The sequence below is a fragment of the Elgaria multicarinata genome, chromosome 11, assembly GCF_023053635.1.
Source record: "Elgaria multicarinata webbii isolate HBS135686 ecotype San Diego chromosome 11, rElgMul1.1.pri, whole genome shotgun sequence".
Classification (NCBI taxonomy): Eukaryota; Metazoa; Chordata; class Lepidosauria; order Squamata; family Anguidae; genus Elgaria; species Elgaria multicarinata.
This window is the reverse complement of record NC_086181.1, coordinates 17,933,596-17,946,053: the sequence shown is the minus strand read 5'-3', so window position 1 is coordinate 17,946,053 and position 12,458 is coordinate 17,933,596. Positions and strand designations below refer to the sequence as shown.

At 49.6% G+C, this 12,458-nt stretch overlaps 1 protein-coding gene across 1 annotated transcript in view; it reads left to right on the top strand.

Moving 5' to 3' along the window:
* The window catches only part of SYT3 (synaptotagmin 3), a 32,088-nt gene extending 25,973 nt beyond the window's left edge, over positions 1-6,115 (top strand). The window contains exons 7-9 of the mRNA XM_063138098.1: positions 1,583-1,712; positions 2,774-2,894; positions 5,900-6,115. Of these exons, the coding sequence (XP_062994168.1) occupies positions 1,583-1,712; positions 2,774-2,860 (217 nt within the window). The 3' untranslated portion in view covers positions 2,861-2,894; positions 5,900-6,115. The remainder of the gene's footprint in view (positions 1-1,582; positions 1,713-2,773; positions 2,895-5,899) is intronic.
* Positions 6,116-12,458: the final 6,343 nt, after the last annotated feature.

Here is a 12,458-nt window from a genome sequence, read left to right as displayed (position 1 = left end):
ATGGCAAGATATGGGGCACAGAGACTAGAGGGTGGATCCCCGACTTCTTGGAAATGGTAGTGGAACTTAGAGGAAGGTTGGGAGTCAGATATTCCTGCTTTTCTGGGAAGGGCTGGGAAGTTGGGATGGCCCAGGACACTTTGCTGCCTGAGGCCAAGCAGGCTCCCTACCACCACCACCATCATGAATCAAGGTACATAGTATCCAGGGATGGTCAAATTATTAGAACATAAGAGCCCTACTGGATCAGACAAAGGGTCCATCTAGTCCAGCTCTCTGTTCACATAGTGGCCCAACCAGCTACCTACCAGGAACCCATAAGCACGAAACGGTACAACAGCACCTTCCCACCCATGTTCCCCAGCCATTTGTGTGCATAGTCTTACTGCCTCTGCTGCTGTCGGTAATACATAGACATCAGGACTGGTAAGCACTGACAGCCTTCTCCTCCAGGAATTTACCCAACCCCCTTTTAAAACCATCCAAACCGGTAGCCATCACTACATCTTCTGGTAGCAAATTCCGTTGTTTAACTCTGCGCTGTGTGAAGAAGTCCTTCCCTCCATCTGTCCTGAATCTCCCACCAATCAGCTTCATGGGATGACCCCCACTGAGTTCTAGTATTTTGAGAGAGAGAGAGAGAAATGTCTCCCTCTTCACTTTCTGCACACCATGCATAATTCTGTACACCTCTATCAGGTCTCCTCTTAGCCTCCTTTTTCCTAAGCTAAACAATCCCAGCTGTTGTAACCTTCCCATCCCCCATATTTTGGCACCTAAGACTATCAGAAGGGCCACGCTGGATCAGACCAAGGGCCCATCTAGTCCAGCACTCTGTTCACGCAGTGGCCAACCGGCTGTCGGCCAGGGACTAACAAAGCAGGACATGGTGCAACAGCAGCCTCCCACCCATGTTCCCCAGCAAGTGGTGTATATAGGCTTGCTGAGGCAGAAAATCCCACAAGCACTTCTCCCTGCACCTTTGGCAGTAAAAACACCAAAGCCTCGTCTACACCAAGCAGGGTATTCCACTATGAAAGCAGTATGAAAGTGCTTGTATGTAAAAGGCAGGAGCCACACTACTGCTTTATAGCGGTACTGAAGTGCACTGACAACTGTTGGGGCCCATTGACACATACCATAGACGGCTTCCATAGCACTATATCCTGCTTGGTGTGGCTCCTGCCTTTTATGTACCGCTTTCATACTGCAATATCCTGCATGGTGTAGATGAGGCCCAAGATAATCAATGAAAGAATGAACCACCAGCTGCCCATTCATGGCACCCCAAATCAGCCGCCTTGCTGTCTAATGCCATGGGGGTGGGGTGGAGGGTCATTTGTAAGCAGTAAAAACCATGTGGTTCATCTTCCCGCATTCAGCTTTGTCCCTCCCAGTCCCAAAGATGGCAGTGTGAATAAATCATGGAGATCCCACAAATCTGTGTCTCCGGGCAATTATTTATTCTTGAGGCTGAAGTTCAGCACTGAGGTTTCCCACCCCCCAAGTCCGTCCACCCCCTGCCCCGCCAGGCCCCTTCCTCTGTGGGAACTCGGCAGTGAACCGTTCTCCCTGTCTGCAGCATTGGCCACAACGAAGTCATTGGGATGTGCCGAGTGGGCAGCGATGCCGACGGACCTGGGCGGGACCACTGGGCTGAGATGCTGGCAAATCCACGCAAACCCATCGAACACTGGCACCAGCTGGTGGAGGTGAGCAGTGTGTTGCAGGAACAACCTGAGAGCACTCTGGCGCTTCAGCTAGGGACCTTTTGTTTCAAATTGTCTTATCCAGAGCCAAAACCCAATATGGTTGGATCTCAGTGTAGTCAAATCCAGATCAGGACCACTATACAAGGGTAGAAGAGGTTTTAACCTTCCCACTCAGCCACACCCACACACCCACAACGGGGAGGGGGGATACGACTGGGTCGAAAGGTTTAAACCTCCCCAAGGTTTGCAAGGTGGTCTCAATCCAGATCAGGCCCTTACATTCAGGTAAAGAAAATGAGGAGATTGGCTGCACGCTACTTATTTAACATAGTGTGTAGTTTAGTCCGGAGAGAAAACCCATGGAAATCAACAGGTCTTTAGTTACAAGTCCCAACTGATTTCAGTATGCCTAAGTATGACTAAATCTGGATCCCAATCTGTAGTCTGCTGTGTTACATAACAGCAAGCAGAAATCGTGTCCCTTTTTGGGGTCTAGCTCTCTTCTGAGTGATGATGCAGCTACTGCCTGAAAGCAGCCTGTGGCTGACGCCATCTGAGCGCCTCAAAAGCGCAATAAAGCTGCAGGAACTCCGCTCTGCCTTCCGAGCAGAAATCTCAGCTTTTGAGGAATGCGGTAAGGCTCAACAGTGCAAATATCTGAAACGAAAGGTGGGAAAGCCAGAATCCTACATTCTCTGTGAGCGGTTTAGGGAAATGAGGGGCTGAAAGTCTGGGTGATGCATATTTAGACAGAAAAAAAGTCCTACAATGCCCAGCTGGGAGATGTAGGACTTTTTTCTGTCTAAACGTGCATCGGATTGCACCTTTAGTAGACTAGAACCTGATGTAGAACTGAGAAGGCAGGGAGTTGGGCCCAGGAGTTAGACCTTGGCAAGGGCGTTGGGCCCAGTGGTTAGACTGCTAAGATGTGAGGGCCCTTCTCTTCAAAGAGCGCTCAATGGGTCTGGACCTCCAGGTGTTCTGGGAGCAGCTAGGGATTCTGGGAGCGTCCTGTTTGTCCCTCTGAACTTTTCCTCACTTCTTCTCTTCCCGTTCTTCAGGAGAAGACTTTGAACAGCTACATCAACAAGAATCCTCCAGCGCGGGACAAACCCAGCATCGTAGTAGAAAGCGTTCATTCGGACTAAGGCGACCGCCGCCAGCCCTTCGCCGCCAGGGACTGTGAGTGCCTTTGGCAGATGGGAACAGGGTGACAGATACAGACACAAGTCTCAGGTTTCACGCAACATGCAGCAGTTCGGCAATTGTTGCCTGGTTTCGATCCCCACTGCTCCCCATGGCGCAAGCTAGGAAATTTTAGACCCTGGATTTGCAGTCTTAGGGTGCTCTCTCTTCAGATTAAGGATGGGCAACTTGCAGTCCTCCAGATGTTCTGGCCTACAGCTCTCATCAGCTCTAGCCAGCGGTGAGAGATGATGGGTGGTCATAGCCAGAACATCTGGAAGGCCATAAACTACCCACCCCCTGCTTTAGATGGCCACGTAAATGACGAATTTCAGTGTGGTAAGTCAGCCGTGCTGTGTCTGGAGGTTCTCCTGTTCATTCTGCTGAGTGGGGCCCCAAACCTCTGCCCCAAAGTCCTTCCCTGATGGTTCCACTGACTACTCAGCTTGTGGCATCCCCTCCCCTGACCCCAGTAATGTTTGTAATTCCCCCTCTGACCACCTGAGGGAGGCATATTCAGTTCCTTTATAGCTCCCTTCCTTTTCAGCCCTCTTATAGTTGCCCCTGTGGGCTGTGGTCTATTTCTGCACTCCAAGCAAACAGGACTGCAGCTGGACTGGGACAAGTGGCTGAACTGCTCCACTAGGCACAATGGTTTGCCACACTTGCGTCTGGGCTCCACAATTCAAGAAGGACGCAGACAAGCTGGAGCGTGTTCAGAGGAGGGCAACCAGGATGATCAGGGGTCTGGAAAACAAAGCCCTATGAAGAGAGACTGAAAGAACTGGGCCTGTTTAGCCTGTAGAAGAGAAAATTGAGGGGAGACAGGATAGCACTCTTCAAATACTTAAAAGGTTGTCACACAGAGGAGGGCCAGGATCTCTTCTCGATCCTCCCAGAGTGCAGGACACGGAATAACGGGCTCAAGTTAAAGGAAGCCAGATTCCAGCTGGACATCAGGAAAAACTTCCTGATTGTTAGAGCAGTATGACAATGGAACCAGTTACCTAGGGAGGTTGTGGGCTCTCCCACACTAGAGGCCTTCAAGAGGCAGCTGGACAACTATCTGTCAGGGATGCTTTAGGGTGGATTCCTGCATTGAGCAGGGGGTTGGACTCGATGGCCTTGTGGGACCCTTCCAACTCTGCTATTCTATGATTCTGTGATCTTTTTAAAAACAAAGAAATCCCAAAACGCAAGCCTGGTTCGCACATAATGCTAACCCAGTTTATTTAAACCATGGTTTGTTGCCCTACCCAAGGGGTTGTCTGCAGATGATCAAACAAAATAGTTTGTTTTCTCAGTCCCTGTCTTGTTTATTTCCTTCCTCCTTTGCCTGCTCCCTCCCTGTATCTCAAATTCCTTTGCATCACTGCAGTACTGGCATGTAAAGAGGCAGGATCTTTTACCCCTGTTGCTTGCTGCTGATGTAACCTAGCCAAACAACCCATGAATAACCCATGATTCTGGATTTGTACGTAAAGACAACCCATGGTTTAAACAACCCACATTTCACAACCCAACAACAAACCATGGATTCACTTCATAGTGCTAGATTTGCGCATAATGACAACCTACAATTTAACAAACAATGGTTAATTAAACCAGTTTGTCGCTATGTGAAAACCAGGCCATAGATTGTCTCATTTGTTAAATCTATTCTCTATAAATTACCCTTTTCAAAATAGGTCGATTTCTAGTTTAAAATAAATAAATAAATAAATCGGTGGGGACTAAACTATTAGGGCGCCCTGCCAGTTTGGCTCACGCAAAGATCCCCCCCATGTGGGTTTTTCATGATCATGCTCACCATTGTCCTGCTTAAGCGACCCTTCAAAACATCTCCCTTCATCTATTGCAGCCTTCCTCAACCTGGGGCGCTCCAGATGTGTTGGACTACAACTCCCAGAATGCCCCAGGCTGGAGCATTCTGGGAGATGCAGTCCAACACATCTGGAGCGCCCCAGGTTGAGGAAGGCTGATCTATTGCGACTGTGGATAGAGCAAGATAGTTGATGAGAGTAACTTAAGGAAGTTCTTATTTAGTTAAGGAAGGTCTTTGATTAAAATAAAGTTCCTGAACTAAAATAAAATGTTCTCAACTTGGGCGTTTTCTACCGCTAATGCAGTCATACCACTTCCCTGTTCAAGCCTATCTCAAAAGCTGCATTCTAGGAAGACCCCTTCCCCAATCTTTGTCTCTTCTACACACCTCCAATAATAACTGACCTAAGCCCTGTGACTGTTGGGGTGGAAGGATTTACACCGGATCAAGTGCTGATGAACGTGGACTTCCCTGCCCACTCCTTTCCACGACAGCCCGTGTAGCCCCCTGAAAAGGCTCCACAGAAAGTTAGGCGGCCCTGCTGGATGGGGCAAGCTGTGGCGCGTGGGGTGGGGAGGATCCCCCAAAATTGGGTAGAGGGGCCCTCCGCGAGCCACTTTCTCTTTTGGAAGGCAGATCCTGGATCCAACCCTTCATGACCAGAAATAATTTGAGTTTTTAACGACTGAACTAGAAACAGGCCAGCTGACTTATCAACTTTAGATACACTATATACTATGTATGTGATAAAATCGATGGGCCTGTTCTGAGAACACGCTAAGCCATGGTTAGGCATCTAACCCTTTTGCAGCAAGGGGTTAGTGACCGAGTTTAAATCACGGTTATGTAGCCACCATGGTTAGAAATGGTGGTTAGGAATGGTTCACACAATGCACTAAGTCATGGTTCACACGAAACACTAAGCCATAATGTTTAGCTCAAAACGCTTAACCATCATGGTTTAGAGCGTTGTCGGAACAGGGCCATAGTATCAAAATAATTCTAAGGATGGCTGTGTATGGATCATACATGGATTAAATATGATGACTAAATCTTGCAGCTGTTGTGGTCCAAGAACCCCACAATTCTGGTACAATCAGGCCCTGGTTTTAACACACAAACTGGTACTGGAGGGGAGAGAAGGAGTCGCTGATGCCTCTTTTCCTTCTTCTTTCAGGGTTCCAGCGATGTGCTCTCAGAACTTTCTGGACTGTTTGTTTCCTCTGACCCACCCCAGAGGAACTACCAGCAGGGGGCGCCTGAGGGTGGGGGGGGCAAGAGCCTGCCCTTCCTCAATCTCCATCTCCCCCAGGAAGTTGCTGCCTGTTGCATTCTTTTCCCCTAAAGCCATAAAGGCAGCCACTAAGGAGCATTTCTCATGCGGGGAGGGACGTGTGTGTATACCGGGCATCAAGAGTGGAAAGGTTTCCCCCACCTCCAGCATAAGGGGGTGGGGTGACCTTTCGCGACGTGCATGTTTTGGGGGATCTCTGTTACGGAAAAAGGGTCAGTTTGGAGATTTCTTTTTTGTTCTGAGGTTCTGTGGCTTTAAGCAGCTGTGCCACGGGAAAATGTTCAACAGTGGTCTCATTATTATGTCCCTGAGGGGGCGGTGACTGTTCTTTCAGGACTGTTAAAAGCCACAGAGCCCTTACGGGGGTGGGGGAGCGTGAAACGGGGGGGGGCATTGTTTGGAGCCCTGTGCCACCCATCCCTCTCATCCCATATCATGTATGGGTTTTAGTCCTTTTCCCAGCCATGAATTTACAACCAACTGACTGTTGGATCCTTTTGTTGAGGAAACGTTCCAGGGTGTCCTTCTTCGACTCTCATCGCAATGGACGTCTTGGCATGGGCGGGGATCCAGAACGTTCCTTCTGCTGCCTGGTCCAGTGTGGGGCTCCTCCATTTTGCCAGCATGCACGCAGGACCTTTTGCCCCAATCTGCATGAACCACCAACTCGAGAGGAAGAGGAGACGGGGGGACGGGGGACCTTCCCGCCCTTGACCCCCTGGCCAGAGGAGGTGTGGGCAGAGGAGAACTTTGGAAGTGGCGAGAGAGGGCTGCAGGTGGTGGGCTACCTGGCCGTCACATCCTGCTGCATCCCCCTCCACCATTGAGAACGGCCGCGGGGCTTCTTGAAGCAAATTGGGAGGGGGATCATGAAACGGCTCCACAATGGACAAAGTTAGGGCCCAGTTTCCCACCTTGTTTAAGCCGGATTTGCGTCTGTCGGAACGCCCAACGTAGGCAGTCAACTCCGGACTATTGTGTGTGTGTGCGTGTGTGTGTAAAAGTGTACGGGGGTAACAGTGTATCTCTTCCCCTCCTTCCCCAAGCCTCGTTAATTTTGGTTCCTCTGTGGTTTGCATGGTTGCCCTCCAGCCAATTTGGGCAGGGGAGCGGCTCCCAGATTGAAGCTGGGAGAGGGCCCAGTCAGAAAACTTTGATGTCCTAGTTCTGTCCAATTTAAGTCCCGCTTGTGTCACTCTTTCCCTATTTACATTCGTTTGGAATGTCGACTTCTCCCCCTTACCCTCCTCCCAACGCACGTCCATTTGTCACTTTTGTCTCTGTCTTTGAGGTTCTGTCCTGTTTATGGTTGGTTTGGGGTTTTGTTTTGTTTTTTTAAAACAAGGGTGTGAAATGAAAGGGGCGGGCAGTGGGGAGAGAGAGAAACAAAAACAGGAAAAACGAAACAGCCCTGCTTCCTAAACCTCTGTCCCCACCTTTTTTTTGGAAAAGCCATATACCTCCCCCCATTGCTTGGGTACAAACCCCCCCCCCAATGTTAGTGGGGGAGGGGAGGGGGGCCGGAAGGTGTTCTCTCTTTGCAATAGGTTTGGAACTTGAAGCTGCTGCTAAAACCGTGACATCAATAAAACTGGAAGAAAAAAGACCCACGATCAGTAGGGGCATTTGTGGGACTTTCGGAGATCAAGGTATTGTGCGCTAGGGATGGGTGGGCATTTTGTTTCCATCTGGTTTTGATAAGATTTTTTTTAAAAAAATCACAAAATTCTCCATATTCAGAACAAAAAGAACGTGAGGGTTTTTAAAAATAAAAAAAAAACAAATGTGGGGAAAACTGACAGATTTGTCTATCCAGGCCTTTGAGCACTGAGTTCTCCAAAGTCCGGATTTGAATCTCCGTATAATGCTTAACTGGGTTGCCGTGTGTGTGTGTGTGTGTGTGTGTGTGTGTGTTTCCTGACTGGTTCGTCATCTTTGATAGCTATGTGGCCGGCAGGTACAACATGGCTATGCTGGGAATAGCTGTACCTATCGAATTTGGCTAGTGTGGTTGAGAATCTTGTTTCCGTTCATTTTTTATAAGAACGTACAACAATCTGCGAAGTTCTTCATACTGGGGAGAGAAAACTTTAGAATGTGGTTGCAGGAGAAAGCAAACCTGGCAGATTCACCATCCCTGGTATGGGATGGTGATGGGGTGGGATGAAAGGTGGAACTGGTCCTGGCTTCCAAATCACTCTAGGTTTGTCCCTCTCAAAACATCTGCACTGTCATTTTAAGATCAAACAAGGCTGTGTCCTATCTTAGCGGAAGAGAGAGCTGAAGCCTCTGAGCATCGATTGCCTAAATGACACTGGAGATAATGTAGGATTGTGAGAGCCTTTCAGGGGAATGTCACAGGCCGATGGGGCAGTAGAAAAGGCTAATACAATCCCTCGTTGTACACAGGAAGCTTGGAGAACTGCACAGGCTAAGGATCATGCCGCAAAAGCTCCAGCCCAAACAATCTACCCTATGTTTGCTTAAAGTAAGTCTGTGTATCCAGCCTAGCTGTACCCAAGTCCCAAACAAGAATCGATGCTCAAGTGACATAAGCAGAGCGGTAGGGCAGGTGGCTCTGGGCCAAACAAAATCATTTGTAGCACTTCAGGCAGGTGCCAAGTTACCAGCTGCAAGTGAAGGGATTTGCAGGAAGCGGGGCGCCGACAGTATCTTCCTGATTTCTGAGGAACGCCATGGCCTAGTTTGGAGGCGGGGGTGTGCTACTGCAGACTGTAGGTTAGGAGTCACACGACTGAAGGCTTTGTGTCGAATATTTCCTCAATACAGAAAACCAGACTTCAGAGAGAAGGGTTTGGGCCTTCTCCCTGAGACGCTGGTTTTTCTGCATGCAGGGAATTTTACAGAATTCAGTTGTAAGCTCTTGGCCACATTACAGCATCTCTCTATATCTATCTCTTTCTTAATACTAGAACTCAGGCTCATGCCATCATGCTGATTAGTAGGAGATTCAGGACCGATAAAAGGAAGTACCTCTTCCATGGAATTCGCTACCACAAGATGTAGTCATGGCCACCAATTTGGCTTTAAAGAGGGTTTAGACAAATTCCTAAAGGAGAAGGCTGTCAATGGCTATTTGTCCAAATGGCTATATGCTGCCTCCGGTATTGGAGGCAGGATGCCTCAGCACACCAGTTGCTGGGGAACATGGGTGGGAGGGTGCTGTTGCTCTCATGTCCTGCTTGTGCATTTTTTGTGAGCTGCTGGTTGGTGAGGACAGACTGCTGGACTAGATGAAGCCTTGGTCTGATCCAGCAGGGTTTTTCTTATGTTCTTCTGATGCTTCTAAGCAGCAAGAGCTAGCTAAATGCTGTCAGTCCTGGTATCATGATGTTATCCCAAATTCAGATATAGATAAAACATCAGCTGTGATGGAAGCCAGCCCAGTCCTTGATGTGGGTGAGAGATCAAGAGGCTGGGGGAGTAGAGGACCTAGATCCCAGTAGAACAGGACTGGGCAACTTATGGCCCTTCAGGTGTTTTGGCCTACAATCCCCATCAGTCCTAGCCAGCATACGCAATGGTGAGGGATTATGGGAGTTGTAGGCCAAAATATCGGGAGGGTCACAAGTTGGCCACTCCTGCAATAGATGATCCAACAATTCTTGGAATCCGTCCTCTAGGGAGAAATTTGAATGGACTTAAGAGAGGAGACTGGGAGCAGAACTCAGAGTTCTCCAGAACAGAGTAAGGCCCAATAAATCTAGGCTCAGAAGCCAGGCCCACCAGTTGGAGATGTTTAGCCCTCACCTTGTGTTAAGCATACGCTTCACCTCTGCCTCCAGTGGACAAAGAATAGAACAACTGCAGTGAATGCTCTCATGCGATGCTTCTGCCAGCCCCTTTTCCTGAGACTTGCCTCCAACTCTTCCTATTCACAAACGCCTCTACGTCCTACCTGACAAGAGCAGAGAAGAAGGCACCTGAGATGTTCCAGCTGCCACCCCCTCTATCCCCACTTGACCACAGCTGTGAAACAGGCCTGCTGACAAAGAGCAGCAGAGGAGAATTCCTGCTGCGCCTCCATCCTTCGAGCAGAGGTCTGGACCCTGCAGAAGAGAAATTGGAGCAAGCCAGTGAACTGATTCCAGTAATGCCTGCTGCAGACACAGCTGTAGAGTTGCAGAATCAGCAGGCTGAATGTCTTGTCCTTCCTCTGACTGTGTGTGTGTGTGTGTGTGTGTGTGTAATATATCTAGATCTGGTTTCTAGGCCTGGTGGATGGCAAGCAAAAACTTGAGAAGGCATGAGCACGTCCGCTGAAACCCCAGAGAGACTGGGCATGGAATCCATGCTTTCCCTTTGCTTCTCCAGTTGCTCCTCTTACTGCCCCATCTTGGAAGCAGAATTTTACAATATAAGCAGAAGTGCATTGCCTCCATTTATTCCAGGCACTCCCCTGGGGCAGAATTTGAGGGTTTCTGGGTGCAAAATAGGGAAGCCTTTGTTACTACGGTCTTCCCACAAGCTGGTGTCCATCAGGTGCTTTAGACTACAACTCCCAGAGTTCCTAACAGGAAACCATACTGACTGGGCTAATCAGAGTTGGAAGACCAAGGCCTCATCTACCCCAAGCAAGTTATTGCACTATGAAAGCGGAATATAAAAGGCAGGAGCCACACCAAGCAGGATATAGCAGTATGAAAGTGGTCTATGGTATGTGTCAATGGGCCCCAACAGTTGTCAGTGTACTTTAATACCATTATAAAGCAGTAGTATGGCTCCTGCCTTTTATATACTGCTTTCATACCGCAATATCCTGCTTGGTGTAGGTAAGGTCCATAACATCTGGAGGGCAGCATCTTGGGAAGTCTACCCTTCTTCCTATAACTCAGGAAGTGGGGCACACTTTTGGCCCTCCAGATGTTTACGGACTACAGCTCCCATAATCACTGATCACTGGGGCTGATGGGAGCTGGAGTCTTTAACAGGTTCTGTCCACCCCTCCCCTAACCGGACAGGAGCTCTGCCTTCTACTTCTTACTGACCAGGCCATCCTATTCCAGCTTCCACCTTCTCCCAGAGAACTCTGAGCCCAATCCCTTTCATGAATTAGACAGCACACAGGAATCCTGGCTCCAAGCTCAATCACAACTTCCTTCCCTTGCTAAATTGCCGAGCGTTCTGGGTCCTAACCCCCATCACCGGATCTTCCCCTAAGAAGCCAAAGGCCTCCAAGATGGATTTCCCTTTGCCCCCGCATTCTAGAATTGCCACCCCGTTGTGAGTTCTGTCCCTTTGTGGTTGCTGTGGAGACCGAGGCTACGGCAGGCCAAGCTGGGCCGCAAGTGAGAAGGGTGTCCCACACTCTGAGGGACGCAGCATGGAAGAACACCGGCCAGGACCACCACTGCGGGGGATCTACACGGCCGGGTTCTGGGTCGCAACAGGTAGGTAAAGCCTACGTTCCGGAGACCTGGGAGAAGCTCACATTCTCTGTAACCGCAGGGAACCACATCGCTTGTCCCTCCCTGCCTTCTCTTGCATCTCCTGTTCTAGCTAGTTCAAAGCAACGACACCGTCGCCCGGGAACTGCAGCGCAACAATTCAGGCAGCCCCCCCACCTCTTACAGCCATCTTGCTTCACAGCTGTTCCCTTCCTGAAACACACCTTCGCCCCGTTTCTTTTTGTGTGGATGCTGATCCTGGCCAGGAAGGACCAGAGCACTGGCCTTCCCCATCCTGGCGTGCGCCATATGTAATGGACTACAACTCCCATTATCCTCAGCCATCCTGGCTTGGGACGAAAGGAGTTGTAGTCCATCACACCCCGAGGGAAAGCAGCCTTATGCGCATTCTGTATAACTGCCTGCTATGGATTTTACTGAAAAATCCAGCATGGCCAAGGAAAGGCGAAAGAAACCTCAGAGTCCCTGATCAGGGCAAACACATTCCCCTGCATGTGAAGCTTTCTCTAAAAATACATTTTCCGAGAGATGTAAGCCCTGGAGGAGGCATGCAGAGTGCAGGGAGAGCGACAGTGCTGAATGGCATTTCTGTGAGCTGCTTGAAGGAGGGTTGAATGTGCCTCTTGAGGCAGGGGGGTCAGTTCACATGACACGACAGCCCACTGTGGATGATTTAACCCACGGTGTATCCGGGCGCCATATTGAATCTACAACCCCCACTTGGGCATTTGTCATGACATTTGAACCCAGAGACTGGCTTATGTGAGGATTAAACAACCCTTGCACAACCCATGCTCACTGGGTTTGCACAACACAACCCCCGGGTGGGTGGGTTGGAAATACGGCATGGTCCTTGTGGGGCACCGGAGCACGTAGTGGGTCACCTTGGAGATGGAGCCCAAAGCATTGCAAACCTGGCTTGTGTTACCTCCACTCACCTATCTGCTTGGGCAGCCGGCAGAACGGACCTTCTTGCAGAGGTTAGAACAGCCAGCCCAGGGCTGGGGGCTTCC